Genomic DNA, 19,882 nt, shown 5'->3' with positions numbered 1-19,882 from the left:
ATCTCGAGGAAGGTGGAGGTAGAGATGAGGCTTTCGCAATGGAGGAGGATAATGATGATCACCATAGAAGGGGTCAATCTCATGAAAGCTGTGGGTCAGATAGCCAAACCCAGACGTGCTGCAAACATCGATAGAAAAAGGGAAAAACAAGGTAAATATCTCTTGGAAGATTATTTTATTCCCAAAAGCGTATTCCCTGATCATGTTTTTAGACGTCGTTTTACAATGCAACGAAATTTGTTCGACAAAATCATGAATGCTGTTTGCAACCATGATCCATACTTTGTGCAAAAAGAGGATGCTTTTCATGTTCTAGGTCTTCTTCCTGAGTAAAAAATTACGGCTACCTTGCGAATGCTTTTCATGTCCAGAACCTCATCCTTTCTTTGATGCCTTTTTACCTTGAGGCCTGAGGGACTGATGAGTCAATTGGGTCTCCGACACTTGTTCAAGCGTCCATTCCGTGTCTTCAAATGTGTCGGCTTCTTATTCGGTCGTGTCTGCTTCTAGTGAACTATGTAGACCCATGCCGTGCATGACAACTTCTGGACCGGTTGCCACAATTTTGTATTTGGGGCAATCTTTGACAATTTGCCAACATTCCCATTTGTTGAATGATTTGTTCTGATTTTTTGCATTGTAGAATGCTTGTGCTTGTAGTGTCTATAAAAATGTGGGATAAGATAGTATTAAAAAATGCGGGTGTAACACAAAGAAATAAATTAAAATATTGATGCGGGTGGAATGCATATAAATTACATAAAAATTACATAAGGAATTAAATAAATTAAAATATTGTCACCTGATCAGCTAAACTTGTCCTACTACGCAGATTACCGGAAGCATGAGAGATGGCGTTTTTCCAACAAGTAAAGGATGCGTTGAGTTTTTTCCAACGACCTTGAAGACCTTGACTAGTTTTGGCGTCTTTTCTATGTACATTGCAAAACGCTTTCGTAATTTTACTCCACATTTCTCGCTTATCCATCTCATTACCCGTAATCGGGTCATGAGTAGTGTGAACCCAACATTCACACAACGTAACATCTTCAATGTGCTTCCACGAAGAAATTTTGTTCTCTCAAAGTGTAGAAAATATTGAAATGTAGATAGTGTAGAAAGTGTAGAAAATATTGAAATGTGGTGTAAGGTGGAAGATGAGGGTTAGGTATTTATAGAATTTTTTTTTTTAAATTTTTCTGTATTTTTTTTAAAATTTTAATTAATTTTTAATTAATTTTAATGTAGTTAATTAATTTGAACCGTTGGATTTGAAAAATATTCAAATCCAACAGCCAACGAGCTACCACGTGGCCAACGGTCATAATTCTGACCGTTGGGCCTTTTTTTTTTGTTGGGGAAAAACGTGGACTGTTGATATGTGATTGGACGATCTAGTTTAAAAGTCAAATTCAATTTTTTTTAACTGTGGGAAATCCAACGGTCTAGAAAAACTAGCCGTTGTAAATCCAACGGCACAGAGAGGGTCATGTCGCTGAGCCCGGGTGAATGGTGAGTGCGCCTGCCAGCGAGCCCCGTCGCCTGTTTTCTTGTCTCCTACTCGAGCCAATGCGGAAGTGAACGCCACACGCCAACCAAATAGGCCGGTCCCTTGGTCAGTAAAAAATGGGCTGGTCTGTTGCCTAGCTTGGGTTGGGTGCCAAACAAGTTTGTCGACTGGAGTGGATTGACTAACCCCCAGCCTGGTTTTTTGACTGGGTGCTGGCACACTTCCCCTCCGGTGGAAGTGCTCTGATCAAGGAACGGGGAGGTTGGTGGTGGATTTACCAAATTATGCAGCCTGACTATTATTGTTGTACAAAGAAAAAGAAAAAACCTTCACAATTTGTTGCTTTTTTGACTCGATAACTCGATCGTTTCGATTTCAAATGTTGGTTATATAAGGTACCGTTTGGTACGTGGACGGGACAGAATAGTGGTTGCATGTTATGTTTGGTATGCACAGGACAGAACGGGAGAGTTGTTCTGTTCTGCGTTTGGTAAGCGCATGACGGAACGAAACCAAAGATTAAAATGACTAACTTACCCCAGTTCCGTCTGTTGTTTGGTATAATGTTAGGCTTGGGACGAGACGGAACTATGAGCGCCTGCAAAACCTTAGTCTGTACATCTCTCTCCTCAACCACCTTCCCCCTCCGAACCAATCGACCCACCGTCTCTCTCCTCCACTCCCCCTCCCTCCTATTCTCTTCACTTCCTTCCAACCAAGGTACTCTCTCTCTCTCTCGACACTCATACACACATTTCTAACTCAAATTTGTGATTTGAATTTGAAATTAGTGCTCAGGCTTGCTTCGTACAATGTTCCTTCGCGGCCGTACGCTTCAATTTCATCCGAAGCAGCTGCCGCAGATTTCACAAACGAAGCTCACTCCGCGGACTCAACCCTAGAATTGCTGGAGAACCCCGACTCAGGAAACCGTGGAGGAGCTTCTGAGGAAGAAAAACGAGGTCGCGCGCTTGATGAAAATGGAACGCCGCCACGAGTCTGCGCACCAAATCGGCGGTCGGTGGTTCCCGTATCTGGACAAGTTTAGCTGCGATGAAGGTGCTTTTCTCAACAATGTATCGGTGGCGTTTCGGTCTGCAGATGCGCTCGGGTTTTAGTCGGTTCATGTGGTATCCTGCGACTCTAAAAGGTGCAACGACATTTGAGGTGAAAGGGGTCTAGTTTTGGGTTAAACTTTTGAAAAAAAACCAGAAAGAAGATTTCTTTTTTCTAAGGGGAGATGCAGGGATGAAGAACTTCACAGTGGCAGAAAAGAGAAGAGGATAGATAGGGTTTGTTGTATGATTTAGAAGGTGTAAATATTGAAAAAGCTAAGGGGTATTTTTGTCTTAAATTTTATGATTTTTGTGTTCCACGGGATGGAAAAACCCGTTCTAGGGGGGAGGGGGAACCAAAATTTAACCCATTTTCGTTCCGTGGGACACGTGTTCCACATAATTTTAGCGCACCAAACATGGGACGGAACGCGTCCGTCCCACTCTATTCCGTCCCATCCCACGTACCAAACGCACCCTAATTTCTGTGAAATCTGCCGACTGCGTGAATACTTTTATTTATTTATTTGCGTTTCATTTTGTTTAAGTGTAACAGGATAATATAAGCCCATCAGTTTAGATTAATCTAATAGTTTATATAAAAGTCCTCACAAGTTTTTTAAGACCCCTGGAGAGCAGCCCTGTGAAAGTATTTTACAGAAAAAACATACATATATGTGATTCTTATATGCGATTTTACCATTTAGATTGATTCGAAAACCTCTTTTTCCTCTTCCTCTTTCCCTTCCCCTTCCCCTTCCCCTTCCTTTCCCTCGCCGAACAGATCACTGAGGCCTCATTGGCTTTCTAAGACGTACAGCAGGGGAACTAAGAGAATAAGCCAAAACCAATTGTGATTAGGAAACGAAGAAACATACTTACCGAAAAAGCTAACAATTTCATGTGTTTCCCAGTTCAGAGTATGAAAAGTTTTAGGTGTACTTAGGAGCAGAAACCCTACCAGTTCATTTGGTTTCCTTCCTGCAGCATCTGGATACTTCCAAACGACAACTGGAAAACTTAAGGTAAACGCAAAATCCCAATTGAAATGCAAAACCAATTGTAACTGGGGAACATGGAGGCCTGGAAAAAGGTAGTTTACTATATCATGATGCCCCTCCTCCCTCTGCCTGCATTCTACCATACTATTACTCACTTGTGTTCTTCTATCTAGAGAGAGAAAGTGAGAAAGAAGAGAGAGAGATGTCGAACCTGAACATACCTGTTAGCTTTTTGATTTTATGCCTCGCTTCATCTCAGTTTTTTGATATTGGACACAGCCAACCCACCCCAGTACCAACTGCATCATCAGCCAAAACCACGCCCGTTGCCATGCCGACTTTGCCGCTCATGCCAATCATTCCGACGCCCCCTATCAGTGGTACTGTACACCAATAACGCCTGCCACGCCCTCCATTGCTACGATACCCCACGCCATCACGATTACACCAGTGACGCCCGCTACGCCCTCCATCGTAACGCCACCCGCGCCCGGCACGGATACACCAGTGACGCCCGCTGATCCTTTGATTTCTAGCCCACCGAAGTCGGCCGCGGAGACCCCCGATGCACCCTCCATGGCTACGCCATCTACTCCGGCCACGGATACACCAGTGACGCCCGCTGATCGTCCGATTGCTAGCTCACTGCAGCCGGCTGCAGATAGCCCTGAGACGCCCGATGCTCCCTCTATTGCTCCGCCACCTTCGCCAACTTCACCAGAGACTGATGCCTTGCCATACCCATATAACGACATACTGGACTACTCAAACGGCGCTGCTAAACTGAGTATCAGTCATTCTCTATTTTATCCATTGATTATGTATCTGTTTCATCAACTACTTTTTTGATTACACGGTTTTCTTTTTTCCCCTTTTTTTTTATTTGAGGAAACTTTTTACTTTGTAACCATAGAACGAATTAATCAATAATAATCTATTTCTGAAGCTAGCCAGGCAACAATGTGATTAGAATAATTTTGAAGCTACGCAAAAATGTGATGATCTCCGCCATTGTATATATTGCACCTAGAGCTCACCTCTTCAAACATGCTTATTCAATTTGTGTCTCTGTTTCCAACAGCTGCAAAGGGATCAATATTAGGGTGATTAATACTGCTCATTAGATAGTGTCCCAATATTTTCTTTGAGGGATTAATTAGTGCACTGCTATTATTCATTACCAATATAACATATAGAAAGCTACTTTCCCCTGTTTAGATTTTATCCTATCTTCCTCATCATTAATCCACCTTGTAATCCTGAAAACACATGTAGCACTTTGTGTTAACTTCAAATTTTAATTTAATAATGTAACACTGTCAATTTTTAGCCAGGAGGATTCTCGCCGGATTCTCTTTGTGAGGATCCTGGGGATCATCCAATCACATTTGTTCATCGTACATTGTACAGTAAAAAAATATTGTAATTTTTTTAATTTAAAATTGAGTATAAATACCTGACAAAAATTGTCCGTACGATTTACGATGAACAGATATTATTAATGTCATTAAGGAGATAATATTCTTTAAGCCTAGCTCAATCAATCAAAACCCATCACAATGACAATCTTACAATCAAGGGATAATGTTGATTTCTTTACTTGTAACTTGAGGGGTTCATTTGATATGAAAGTAGGGACTTACTTAGGAAGTAGTGTTTTTAGGGAAAAAAAAATATTTGGGTTCCAAAAACATTTGAAGTGCTTTCTAAAAGAAGCACTAGTTGTGTGCTTGTGTTTCTTGCAAGAAGCACTTCAAATGCTTTTCCAGGATTAACTTACATTTTTATACTAAGCATTGGTTCCAAAAATGTTTTTTCTAAAAACGCTTTCAATCATTTAAAAGGTGCTGTTAAATTTAGTGAAGAGATCATTGGTTTTAGCAAGAAGAAATTGACAAAACACAAAGAATCTTCAACGTTGTTGCTACTGCAGTGATGATTTCATTGATTCATTCACATTGGATTCCTCCATCTGAGTAGAAGAAGCTTATCAATGAGCTGTCCAAAACACGAACAGCTGTTAATTCAATCTAAGCCTTTCATCACCTAACCTATTTTGTATTTTAAAGGAAAACAAGCCGTTACGTGTTTGTTTGCCCTCGTTAAAATTCACTGGACTAGACATAATTAAGAGTTAATCCAGTCCTATGTTTGTTCCCAGCAAGTATTAGAGTTAGTGAGACTAGCACTTACTCGCCTGGACTAGCTCTTACTCGCCTGGACTAAAGGAAGGACTATCCGGTCTTAGCGAGAACCCCCGAGAACCATGGGACTAGCTAAGATCATCCTTTTGGTCCTTGTCCTGCTTGATGACCACTCATGGCCATTCCTCGTGATCTCCGACCACACACTGCTGTTAACTTTCCGATTTAACCCTCTTTCAAATATGTTTCACAACCAATTTTCACATAAAATATACCAAACTGAAGCTGGGAGTGAGGGGATTATGATTCTACTTGAATCGAGGCCAAAAGATGGTCGAAGGTGGCTTGAAATTGTCATGAAAGTCTTGGCATATTTGGGTTTCTTCGAATCCATGCCAGATTCGAGCATGCAAAGCTCTGACCTGTGTCCATGAATGGTGAGGAGTTTGTTGGTGGTGCTAACCTCATCTAATTCGACGAGGTTTGGTCGGAAAACGAGGTGGAAAACCTACAACTCGTCGAAAAAAATAGAGATGTGAGTTTTTGTCAAATAACACAGAGCTAGAGAAAGGGAGAGAGGAGAGAGAGACTGGAATCGAGAGGGAGTTGGACGGAAAAAAAAGAGAGACTGGAATCGAGATGTCTAATTTGGGAGGAAGAGTGGGACGGAGAAGTGAAAAAAAAGAGGGAGAGAAAGAAGGAGGGAGTGACGGTGAAGGAAGGAAAAGAGGGAGAAAAGGATAGGATAATAATAAAATATTAATATTTATGAATTAAATGATATAATATTATTTATCCTGCTTTTTAGCTCGACAATCTCCATCTTAGTCTATTATAAGCCAATCCAGTTTAGTTTCTCAAGTTAGTCCAATCTGAGATAGTTTGATGCAACAAACGCACCCTTAGACTCTTAGGCTTCCTTGCTAGCTAATCCAAAATCAAGAGCCAAAATCAAGAGCCAAAATTCATTTGGTTCCAATACTTGCATGAAATCATAGTCGTCAGACCTATTTCAACAATCACGTATAAATGTTGTTCCAGGTTTATCAGATGTTCCCGAATGCACAAGAATAACATAAATGGACTATTCTTAATAATTCAGGCTCACAAAAATGAATTTATGTGAAGTTTTGTTTCGTTATGAGATTTACAATATTAAAGACGAGAGAGGGAAAACAATTAACGCTTCCAACTTCCCACTAATTAAGCAACCAAGAACATAAAACGATGAGACTCATTTCTCATTTCAATGAGTCCTCATCATATTTTACGTACACTTCACATTGCTTTATGTGATACATAAAATTACACGGGCACATACGTAGACAAGCTAATTGAGCTAGCCATGCAACTCAGACGTTATTCCATGCGCCGGGTTCTTGATCTTTGATTGGGTCGGGTTTCGTGGTGTGAAGCATGAAATTGCATGCTGCAACTGCCTCTGCAACTGTGAGATAAATCCATTGCCGACCTATTTTCTCGATCAACTCCGACTTGCTCATCTTCTTCATCACCTCACCTCCGGGGTTCGCCAATACAAGCTAATTGCATAAAACGAAACACGGTGTCAAATTTAGTGCTCTTTGTATATTAAAACTATTATTGACAATTTAATATAAAAAAAAAGTCACGATAAGAGAATGTAGACTATACCTGACGTCCCCTTCTATCAATTAGCTTCTTAACTTCTTCAAACATGCTAATTCCACTTGTGTCTATGTTAGCAACCGCTGCAAGGAATCAATTATAGGGTGATTAGTACCACTAATTGAATAATTTACCATTATTTTCTTTAAGGGAATTGATTAATACATGATTATTTTTTAATAATTTCCCTTACCACTCATATCCAATATCACATATTTTAAGCTACTTTCTCCTGCAAATTTTATCCTATCTTCCTCGTCATTAATCCACCTTGTAATCCTGAAAAAAATATAGCAGTTTAGGTCGACATCAAGCTTTAATTTCCTATTGATTACATGTAACACTGTTAATTTTCAGTTGTAAATTTTAAGTACCTTTCTCTTAAATAGTTAGTATTTGCAAAGTAAATGGGAGCATCAATCTCAAGTATCAGAATTCCAGGAATATTGCTTGCACTTTGGTACTGGTCAACATTTCTGTAATCCATGGAATTCGGAAGGTTTCCAAGAATAAAAGTCCTAGGCCTTGCCACAAACAAAAGCACCCTGATCACAGATATTGTTACCTGCATAAAGAAGTCAAACCATCGTAAGTTATTGACCTGTTGTTACCATAACACACAATAATTTTTCATTAGCTCAGTGTAATTTCAGTGTGACATATATTAATACGAACTGCTACGACTAGGCCGATTTCAACGCTCCCAAAAACGACGCCAATGTACGCACTCATGCGGATGACGAAGTCAAACTTGTCAACCTTCCAGAGGTGGATTGCGGCTTCATAATCTATAAGGCCGAGCATGGCGGCGATTATGATGGCAGACAACACAACAAGGGGAGTGTAGTGGAACAATGGTGTGAGGAACAACAATGTGAACATCACCGCAATTGCCATGATAACGTTTGACATTGCCGTCTTGCATCCTGCATTGTTGTTCACTGCTGATCTGGAAAATGGCCCTGAAAATTATTGAAGAAATTTCATGTGATTAATGAGAGGAGATAATTAAGCATATGAATTTAATTAAAGGGCTCTTCACAAATATTAATCACAATTTCATTGTAAAAAACACTTCAAACACTGGTTTAATTAATAAAAACATTGGACTCAGTTGATATTGTACTCAACTATTATGTCGTTTGACGTTAATAGTTGATACATGATTCCTTTTTTTCTATACTAGTATACATGCATGATCCTAGAAGTGTTTCTCTTCAACAATAACAATTCTCAGGAGACTACACTAATTAGGTAATTAATATACCTGTAGTGAGGTAGCAAGAAGTGCAAGAACCAACAACGTTCATCATCCCAAAGGCAATCATCTCTTTGTTCCCATCGATGTGGTAATTCTTGAACATGGAAAAGCTTCTCCCAACTGCTATTCCTTCCTGCACATAATTATCAACAAAATTCCATAATCAATTTATTAACAACTTTAAGCTATTAATTAATTATGGTGCTTAGTGGTGTTAACCAATAATTAATACAGTAATCAAGAATTTAATTAAGATATATATACTTACGGCCAAAGCTATGATGCCCATGATGACACCGGCTTTAAAAGCTGTTGTGAGATAAGGAGACACAAACACAAAGTCTCCAAACGACAATGGATTAATCCCCTCCTTCAGCTTTCCTATCTGAATATATTCACCAGAAAATGCAGGCATTAATTAGAAATCGTTTGTCATCGTGTAAAAAACAAAAAGGAAAAAAAGGAATATTTATTTTTTTTAAAATTCCAAAAGAAATGAAAAGGAAAAGGTATTGAATCTATTGAGCATGACCTAGCAACCAGAACTGTCACATAATGCCATGTGAGATAGGGCAAAGTTAAGGTTCCACCCAGTCACTACCCAATGCTATTATTTGTGGGGAGTCGAATAATGTAGACGATACAGTGTTCGAACAATCATATTTCGGTTTGGCCCAATATTAAATTTGGTGGGGAGGTAGACCTACTTTGTATTTGTTTATGGTGGTCCAAACTGTTCCTAATGTCTTCTGCAAGTTAAGTGTACATGGATCCTCTTAGGATCCAGTTGTCCTAATCCACTAGTCAAATTATTCGGGTCATTGAAATTTGATCAAACGACTAAAGTTATAAGTTATACAGTGAACATTTGTTTGTAGCCGTTGTATCAAATTTCAATGGCCCGGATAATTTGACTAAGTGGATTAGGACAACTGGATTCAGATAGGATCCATGTCCTTATGGGTGGTGATCACGGACTCCATGTATATGTTTGGGTGTTTGCACTTCTTGCCACGTAACGTGAGACATAGACAAATATATGTACGAGCATATATACGTGATGTCATGATAACATCTCTCGCATGAGAAAGATGGTTTTCCATGTGTGCCTTCGTGTGTATGTGATTTTCATGATGTGAGATGTAGACATACAACTATATACACTCGATGATATAAAAGAATCTAGTGCAAAAGAGGAGCAAAATATATATAGGACGGTCTCAACTCTCATGAGCTCTCTGTGTCTTGACTGTTTTAACTAGGTCTTAAGAGAGACTGACACATAACGCTACACGACTATTCCATGAAAGTTTTTTTCTTGTGAGGAGAGATTAGAGTTACGTGTTCCCTTTAGTTTGATGTGAGAGCTCACCACTTGAACGCCGTGTTTCTCAGCATGGAGGAGATAAACCAGAACGCTTCCCAAAACTACTGACGTCAAAGGTGCCATGGCTGATATCCAAAAGAGCTTAGGTTTCTTCTTGCTCTGCGTTATCATGTTGTCCAACATATAAAGACAAAGAAACTATATGAGCACATTAGGATTAATTTAAAATTTCACTTTTCTTCCTGCTTAAAAGTTACAACATAAACAAAACTAGAGCAATGATTCTAATGACAAAGCCAAGTATATATATTATTTTAAAAGTTCACTTGTCATGGATTAATTAAATTTTGTTATTATTTAATAAATCCTAGTATTACTTTAACATGCAGATGAAGATGGGCCGGGGTCATCATCTTTGAAAGTTTTTTAGTTGATGTTTGAAGTGGGAGCTGGTTAATTAGGGTTGAAATTTTTTTATATATACCTAAAAGTCGATTCCAAGCCATGAAAATTAGAGGGCTGGAAAAAGTGAGATGCAAAGCAGTTTCAAGAAGTGTTTTGATTAGGACATATGTATCCCATCCAGTGATGCTTTTCTATAAATTATTTAAGTAATGCCCCTCTTAATCCAATTGAATTATAACTTTTTTTTTTTTTACTTTTAATTTTATGTTATTTAATTTTCTGGTTAAGTAGACATATAATTGCGCGACAGAAGAGAGCTTAATTTTCTATAAGGTTAATTAAAACATGAAAGATATAAAGAATAAGCATTATAAAACAAAATAAGTATATGAAATTAATAAACAAGAAATTAAGATATGGTCGGTTCGATTCACTTACAAAATATTTTGTGGTGAGGAGGAAGAAAAGAAATAAACATCCCAAAACTCCGCTTTCCCATCTCCACTGCAACAACCATCAATCATTGTTAGATAGAAATAGAATTATATATACAATTAAAAAGCCAAAGATGCAAACTTTCTTGCTCAAATTCTTCTATGCGTATTGTTATTTCAACACATCATATGCCTTTTGAAATAAAAACACTTTAAACTTTAGAAAAATGCCCTGAACTTTTTCACTTTTTTCCTCAGCATGGCCACTCGAGCTAGGTCAAGAATCGAACTCATCTTAGGATGACACAAAAAAGAGTTAAATTCCTTAATAACATTTTCTCAGAAGTATATACAAATAATATTATCTTCACAATAACTGTCTAAGTCATATATAATTAGTCATATGTGACAAGATATATCATATATGACTTTAAAAACAATATTATATAGAACCTTAGCGTTAAGATTCATTAATTTCCACTCATCTTTTTCCATTAATTGAAATTAAACATGTGGAAATGAATCAGTAAGTGTATGAGGTTTATAAAATTGTGATATTGGTTTATTTGTGTGGGTAACAAAGTGCAGGGAAGGGACAACAAACCTCATGTGTTTGGCTGAAAACAGAGCGCATAACTGACACTAAATCGGTCCCACGGGTGAAATGGTCAAGCCCTAGAATTCCTTTTAGCTGTTGCAGGCAAACCACTGTTGCTGCCCCCGCCATAAACCCTACTATCGTTGCATGTGATAAAAAATCTACAATAAACCCTAGCCTGCAATAATCCAGTCGAATCAAATTATATATCAATATATATATATACATATATAAATACACACAAAATTTATAAGCAAATTTGCGGCTCAGCTCTCCCCTAGAATATGAAATATATATAAAAACAGAAAAATAAATTCGGATTATAATTTTTATCTTCTTTCTATTCTTATCTTGTTTGTTATTTTTATTTTTATTTTTCCGATCTATATATGAAGCTATATGATCGATCATTGCCAAGTGATCGATCACTATCTATGCAGGATCTTGAATATATACGACCCGTTACAAAAATGAGCTTTACTGTGATCGAATCTCATTAGTCTATATTGAACTAGGACAAAGTTATTTCTCCTAAAAGACAAAAAAAACCAGAAAACAAGTACCAATTTGAGATTGTCTTGTTGTTCCACTACAATTAATCATATGTTATTCTGTCTTTTTATGAAAAGTTAACCAGTTTGCTTCTAGCTACTCAGTATGTGGTATACCTCTTTTCTTAGAAGTGAGAGATCATAGGTTCGAATCTCGTAGATGGCGAATTCGATACCAAATTAGGCTGCCTATTGTGTGGCTTAGCCGAACTCATCATCATTCTCCTAGTGTAAAAATATCGATATACTCACACAAAAAAAAAGTTTGTTTCTATTTTTTTTAACCAAAAGATATTATCTATATTAAAGGGGAGGGGGAGGATTTAGCCTCACAATGGATTAGTAATAATGTGGTTCGAATTCGCCTTTGACGAGAATTGAACCTAAGACCTCTCACTTATAAGCGACGAAAAGAGGAATACTACTAGACCGTAGTACAAAAGAATCATTAGTAATTGCTAACCTCAACAAACCCAAGGAGGCTTGGAAAACTCCGGCAGAGAAGGTTGCGGTGAAGGCAAGGTGAAGATAAAGGGTAGGATTTTCTGCAGCATTGACCTCAGCCCCCAGCATTGAAGCTGTGAGAAGTGAGGTCACAGCCACAGTCCCCACAGCCAAATCTCCTGAGCTCCCCATCATGGCATAAATCAATGGTGGAACAAAGCTTGAATCTGCATTAGTAATTATTTTAATTAATAAACAAATAAAGTCAATAATCTATCACAACCCAACTCGCACATGACACCTGTGACCTATAATTGTTATTAATCCATTCCCGTTAAAATTGGAGAAAAAAAAGATAATATCATTCCGATAGTATTGAGTTCTGAGTGCAGAACGACAAACTGGGAGCATGAATAACATGAAGGCAAAAAAGTGACTAATTTTGTTATAAAGGCTACTTACATAGGCCAAGAATTGGTGGCAAGTTAGCAAGCTTGGCATAGCTAATCCCCTGAGGGATCGCGAGGCTAGCGATGGTGATGCCGGAAATGAGATCTGATTTCAAGAACTCGAGTGTGTAGCGAGGCGCCCATTCGAGGATTGGAAAGAAGTACTGGAAGCCAAGAATGAATTTTCTTGAAGTAGTTTGGTTCTTAAACGGCCTTAATGGGTCATCAGGAAAGAAGGTCTCCTTGAGAGAAGACTTCAATGTTTTGATGAAAGGTTGATGCGGTGGGATCTCTACTCGGTGTAGAGAGTCCTCCACATTGGTTGAAGGGTACGCATAATCAGTACTCATAATAAAACGAAGGAGAAGTGATCTCCAAATAGCTAGCTAGGTACGAACAAATTAACGTGACACAATTTGTAAAAGTATTGAATGGGGTACAAATTTGGGTTATGCTAAATTTGGAGAAAGATTTGGAGAATGTGGTGGGAAGTAGGGTGAGAAATCAAGAAGCTGTGGAAAGTATTGAGAGAGGGAGAGGGAGAGAGAAATCAAAGCTGATTGTTAAGACTGAGAGGAGTGATTGCTTGTGGCAAATATATACAAGTGGAGGAAGGTAGCGTTTGATTAATTTTCTCAATATTTTTAAAGAGAATGTGTTGGGGGACCCACGATGGGGTATTTTATTAGTGATTACAGGGGGACAACACGTTTGTAAAGGTCTTCAAATATGTTAGCTGCATACCTTGTGCTCTATTTTGTTCACTTCTGCTCAGCTGAGAGAGGAGGCAAAATCCAGGAAGCTCACGTATACAAATACTATGGATCTTTTCTTCTTTTTAATTTTTAAAGGATTTTTTATTACAAGTGATAGTGTCACTGTACATTACACGAATAAGAAGAAAGGAGTGGTTTAACTCTTGAAAAGGAACGAATTGGGGAGAAATACCTAATAGGATTTGGATATGCATATATGGGCGTGGCCTGCTCGTTATTTGCCACTATGGCATCACTTGTGAAGATGTGGTGCACTCTCATTGGTTGTTCTATTATATATCTATGAATCTCAATTGTTCTCAACACGTGTTGGCTTAAGACTAAGAGTGTTGATTAGTTTGTGGAAGACGGTTATTTGCAGGTAATTGCCATGCATCGAGTTTTGATATTCTGAGATAACCTAATTATTAAGGTATAACTTTTGGCACGTTTACCGACTTACCTGGATTGATCTCATCCCATACCCTTCCCATCCCCTCCTATTTATGTGATCATGGTTAAACTACGTCAACATTTTATATTGATTTTTTTATAGAAATAATAAGACAAAAAACAATGGGAATATAAAATGTTGACGTGGTTTAACCGTGACTACATAAATAGAAGGGATGGGAAGGGTATGAGATGAGGAGGGCAGACAGGTCCCTTAAAAATATAGAGAGAGGTTATGAATATGAGAAATTGTTGTTTTTTTTTATTTGGTCAAATGATATATTTTTTTAGATTAGATGTTGAATTAGTCATCAACGAGATTTAAACCCACACCATCATGCAAAAACTTAACACATTTTCACCACTATGTTAAAAGGCCACTTGCAAGAAATCGTTAATAGGGAAAGAAAGATTGGTAAGAAATCCAATATTCCACCTAATTAATTATTCTCTGTTTTTTAAGTATTACATATGTGAGAGGAACATCTCAGAAATCATGAATTAACATAATTCTAATTCCTATTTCTAGCATATAGTAATTAAATAAACATGTGTCACAAAACTTATGATCTCATCAAACTCATTTCGTATTATCTCTAGCTTATCGTATTTATCTTCAGAATAAAATTGGCATATTGGTTCATGAACTTATTACAATGTGGAGTAATGTTTTTTTTTTTTGGTAACACCTCAACCTAAAATTAAAGGATTTAAGAGGAAAAAAGGGACCGAAGTGTAACTGAATTACACAATGTGGAGTAATGATTTTTTTGAGTAACACTTCAACCTAAAACAAAAGTTCAAGGTCCAGCTCACAATTTTTAGTTTAGTTCCATGGTATGTACAAAATGGAAAGGGATCCTCTCCGGATCCCTTTCTCCTAATCTATCAGGTCTAGGGATCCGGACCATTGAAATTTGATCCAACGGTTACAAATAAAGATCCACTTTAAAAGTTATAATAACTTTAGTCGTTGAATTAAATTTCAATAATCTAGATTCCAGAACTTAATGAATTAGGAGGAATGGATCCGAAAAAGATCCATTTCCGTACATAGTAACTCGGCTGGTTTGACTGGATTATTAATAATAATATTCTTAATTCAAACTTAAGAGTGCCAAAAATTGCTTGATTTTTAAGGTGTATGTGTTAATGTATATTCATGTATGGAGCAGTCAAATCATTAAAGTTGGTAATCATCATTCTTTTCTTTTTCGGCAGACTGAGAAAATCATTCTTAATTTGCGCACTTTTATAATTGCATCCATGCTTACGTGATCTTAATTAATTACCTTTCCTTTTTAAGTAATTGTATATGTCATTTTACAAAACTTTTTCTACCCCTGAATATCCTCTCTCATGTGAAAAACACATGACTCCTAAGACATATATAAAGAAAGGGTAGTATCTTTTCATATATTCATTTTTACTTTTCACATATTTTTTTAGGGAAGTGTTAAAAATTTCATTTTACATTCCTCACAAGTGTATTTTACTTTCTAAATATAGAAAGTTTGAAGTGTACAATGAGAAATTTAGAATATCAATAACAATTTCATTTTTTAATTTTTTTTATTGTCAGATCGAATAAATTGAAGATAATCAATGAAAAAATAATTAACAAAAGTGTGTGAGAAATAAAAATAAATGTGGTAATAATGCTTTCCATAAGAAAAAAAAGAGGATACATATATATATATATATATATATATATATATATATATTTTTTTTTTTTTAACCAATGAATTTGTTAGATTAGATATTAAATTAAGGAGTCGATGAGATTTGAACCTAGCTATACCGTGGTGCAAGGGCAACACTCATCTTCACCACTGTGGTAGAGGGCTCACTTGCAGAGGATATTTGTCTTTACATGCACAGTTATGTCGAAAGTAATGTTCTACACTAAAGAATTAGTGCTCATTTTAAAATATTGTATCAGAGAGATTATTCACGTGTTAAGTTTAACAATCATAAATCAAGTATTGTTTTGAAACAAAATAAGTTAGCCTTTTGATACGAATATTCACCTTGTCGAGTACCAAATTAAAAACCATTAAGGGATTTGGCAACTTGATCCAAAACAGGGCTGATCTGATCATTCTCAGTCACAAATTCATCGAATTAATCAATCAAAATAGGGGTCAAATTTGAAATGCTCTTCAGCTGCTGGTTACCTGCGTAAAGCATATAAAGTGTTACTTTTTGAAACGTCTTACGTCCTTATATTCTGCTGACTTGTGAGGACTAAATTGATGCGACAGCACTTCTCTCCACTAGTAGTAGATCGACAATGAACTAATATCTTTATAGTAAATATTATTCGAGGATATGTCATCCTTGACAATGATTAAGTACGAGTCGTAAACTCACGAAGCCAACTCTATTAAGCAGATGGGTTTCAACGAGGGGAGACAAATTAATACAAAATAATATTACTGAACCAAAATTCCAGTTGATGATATATATATATATATATCTTGTGTTTGTGACAGTATCACGGGCATGAGGGTGTGTCCCAGAATACAAAGTGGGACAACTAATTAAGGTTATCTAAAGACAAAAACTATCTTCCCATGCATAATAACAAGCCTATGCCCAGCACAATACTTTGACAAAATGATCCCATATATGTTGAACCGCATTATATATTTATTTTATTTGCCCCTTAGGCTTTCAAAATAGCGTAATACAAATTGAATTTTGATTCTAATTTTAAAAGAATCCATACACTTAGAGTGATTCTAATTATTATTGAACTCATGAGCTTGATTATACTAGTAAAATAAACCCCTTGCGCGAAGAAACAAATATATGAAATTTTAAACTTCGTCGTGCAATATGTTAAAAAAAATAATTTTTTTTTTAAAAACTTGCGCGACGAAATCTAAATATTTCATCGCCTAAACCCAATTTATTTTCTTTTTTATTTAATTTTTTATTTTAAATTGTAAAATAAATTATTTTCGTAGTTTTTATTATTTTTTAAAAGCTTTTCGCGGCAAATATTAATATTTCATTGCTTAAACTCTATTTATTTAATTTTTATTTAATTTTATATTTTATATTTTATATTGTTAACCTAAATTATTTTCTTTGCACGACGAATCAACAATTCATGTGACGATCCGTCCCTAATGTTCATATGTAATTTCTCCCCGAATATGCAATTTGACGATTATGCCCTTATTGGCAAGTGACGTGGACGTATTCTTATTGCTTTCATTTTATTTCTCGCTATCGCATTTAAATTGTACGCTAGTACGAGTCGGCGTAGATTTTAAAGTGTAAAAATATCTTCTTCGGATATATTTCGATTTCCTTTTACTGTAGGAAATCTGAAACCCTATCCCTTGGATTCCCTTTTTATCCTACCCGTGCATCCCCTCCAATTTTCACTCTCTCACCAATCCCATCTCTCCCTCATTTCTGTCCCCCAATCAGAAAAGCAACCCTCACATCTATCTCTCTCTCTCTTTCTATCTCTTCTCTCTCTCTCCCTCGTCGAGCTCTCTCATCTTCTCTGCAACCTTCACAAAACCACACCAAAACACACAAACGTGACACACAAACTACACCATCATGCTTGTTACACCCACCCCTAATTTAAATTGTGTTTTCACTAAGTTTGAGATTATCTTACTTTTAAAATGGTTTTTGGGTCTTAAATGGTGTGCCCAAGGGCCCACCCCTGTTTTGTCCCCCGGTTCCCTTTGCTTTTTCTTTTATTTTTTTGAAAGTCTTCCTCTTTCTCTCTTTTCCCTCACTCTCCCTCATCACTCTCTCTCTGCGCTCTCTCTATCTCAGCTCCTCTGAGAGCTTTTCTTCCCAACAAACAACACCACAACAACATCAACATCTCCATTAGCACCCTAGTGAGCTTAGAATTGAAGAAAGAACACCCCAAACCCTTCTCTTCTTTTCGGCCGGTACTGTTCATCATCTTCCCCGATGAGTTTCTTGATTTTTCAACGTTGGTAAGCTTCTAAAAACCCTTGGGATGTGTTTTAGGGTTTGAAGCTTGTTTTAAGTGGTGTATATGTTTGAATCACAGAAAATAGCTCGGGAAAGCTTTTCCAAATTTTCCGGCGAGCACCGCCAATTTTGAGGCAATTTCCGGTCAAACTACGAGGAGTTGGCCGGCGTGAAAGCTATCAATCTCTTTGTCTCGCTGAGTACTATAACTTTTTTTTTGTTTCACCCAATTTCGTTGAGTATTGAAGAAGTTATACTCATTTGAGTCTTACCCAGTTTTCGACGAGTCCGACGACTTTCGAGGCGTTTTCCGGTCAAACCACGACGCGTTAGACGTCGTGCAAGGTATTATTCTCTTTATCTCTTCGAGGGCTACAACTTTTGTTTTTGTCTCGCTTGATTTCGTTGAGCATTGACAAAGTTATGAGCGTATAAAGTTAGAGAGCTTTCCGACCGAATTCCGGCCTTCTTCTTCCTTGGGTCCGGCGACCCACCAAACCCAGGCCCTTTGGGCCTTTCCTGCCGAGCCCAACCCAAACCCATTTCTTTTTTCTTATTTTTTTGGTTTTATTAAATTGTTTTAAGTTAATGGCCCTTTGGGCTGTTTGTGTTGAAGCCCCAAAGACCTAAGCCTTCAGACTGTCTTTCTCTCCCTTAGGCCCTTGGCCTTGGGGCCGGGCTTTAAGCCCATTTCCTTAAAATCCTAATCCCAATTCCCTAAAGCCATAAACCCTTTTAGTTTAAAAACCTTAAACCCAAATATTTATCCTAGGCCTTTTATCAACCTAATTCCCTAACCCATTAGCCTAAACCCATTAACCTTTTAACCTAAACCTAAACCTTAACCGGTCCAAACCCTTTTTGGGGAATATTCCGTTAGGGAATATTCTAGGAATATTCTATTGACTTTTACAGAATTTATTCGGGACCTTTCTTAGGGTAATTCGACGTTCTGAATCCGTTTTCAATGTCCATTTTCCCAAATTCAATTGTTATATAGAGTTTTATTAATTGGACCCTTTATGTGCTTAGGGGCAATTATCTGTGGCGTTCCTTCTTCGATATGTTGCGTGACTCTTCGACGGCGAAGTACTGTGAGTGGACCCCTTCTAAAAATGCATGTTTTAATAGTAGAAATGCATACCTGAAAGGCATGATTTAATGATTACGTTTTATGAAACACTTTGAGATAACATGCTTACTAAGGCTAGTTTGAATTATTACTATTTTTCCTATAACCCATGTTCTTATAGAATATCCGATGGATGACGATATGATATTTAAAACATATTTCGAACACCTATTTATAGTATAGATGATGGATGACTTTATACTATGAAGTTGCTTTTCAATATATATATATATATGTTCAGTGGTTTTGTACTTACCTAGTGGTCCTTTCCGCTACGGGACATAGGGATAGATTCCGGTCCGTCCCGGGCGACGGTTTAGTGTTGGCATAGGGCCTGGAGTGTGTTTCCTCTGGCTATTTAGCACAGGGACGGGGAGCCGGCATGGGGCCTGAAATGTATTTTCCTTTGACTGTCTGCTCAGAGACGGGGAGCCGGCATGGGGCCTGGGGGTTATCGGACAATTCACTGGTGATTATTATATATACTAGTTATGATTTGAGACATTGCACAACATGCTAGGTTTTAGAAAACCTATGTTTATCATTATATATGTGTTTTCATAAAACCTGGGGGTTAGTACATTGATAACTGTTTTACTATTTATATATCAAATTGGTCCACTCATGTTTGTTTTGCGCCTCCTTCAAGACTTAGAATCGAGGTATACAATCCCGGCATCTAGGCACTACCGCCTCGGTATCTTCGAGTCCTCTCGGTATAGGATCCATCCTTTGTTTCAT

The 19,882-nt window shown here is 37.4% G+C and overlaps 1 protein-coding gene and 2 pseudogenes across 1 annotated transcript; 2 read left to right on the top strand and 1 right to left on the bottom strand.

Moving 5' to 3' along the window:
- The first annotated feature begins 2,023 nt into the window (after positions 1-2,023).
- Positions 2,024-2,738, top strand: LOC126615977 (uncharacterized; annotated as a pseudogene).
- Positions 2,739-3,768: 1,030 nt separating this feature from the next.
- LOC126615975 (proline-rich receptor-like protein kinase PERK2) lies at positions 3,769-4,622 on the top strand (annotated as a pseudogene).
- Positions 4,623-6,781: 2,159 nt separating this feature from the next.
- LOC126615965 (sulfate transporter 3.1-like) lies at positions 6,782-13,326 on the bottom strand. The gene is made up of 12 exons (XM_050283911.1): positions 12,840-13,326; positions 12,397-12,604; positions 11,389-11,560; positions 10,789-10,854; positions 9,991-10,104; positions 8,887-9,003; positions 8,625-8,751; positions 8,033-8,319; positions 7,732-7,922; positions 7,551-7,636; positions 7,364-7,440; positions 6,782-7,251 (listed from the first exon to the last, which is right to left on the bottom strand). The coding sequence occupies exons 1-12, from the start codon at positions 13,174-13,176 to the stop codon at positions 7,063-7,065; spliced, it is 1,971 nt and encodes a 656-aa protein (XP_050139868.1). The 5' UTR covers positions 13,177-13,326; the 3' UTR covers positions 6,782-7,062.
- Positions 13,327-19,882: the final 6,556 nt, after the last annotated feature.

The sequence above is a fragment of the Malus sylvestris genome, chromosome 3 (genome assembly GCF_916048215.2).
Source record: "Malus sylvestris chromosome 3, drMalSylv7.2, whole genome shotgun sequence".
Classification (NCBI taxonomy): Eukaryota; Viridiplantae; Streptophyta; class Magnoliopsida; order Rosales; family Rosaceae; genus Malus; species Malus sylvestris.
The sequence above is the reverse complement of the archived record's forward strand: the minus strand, read 5'-3'. Positions and strand labels throughout refer to the sequence as shown.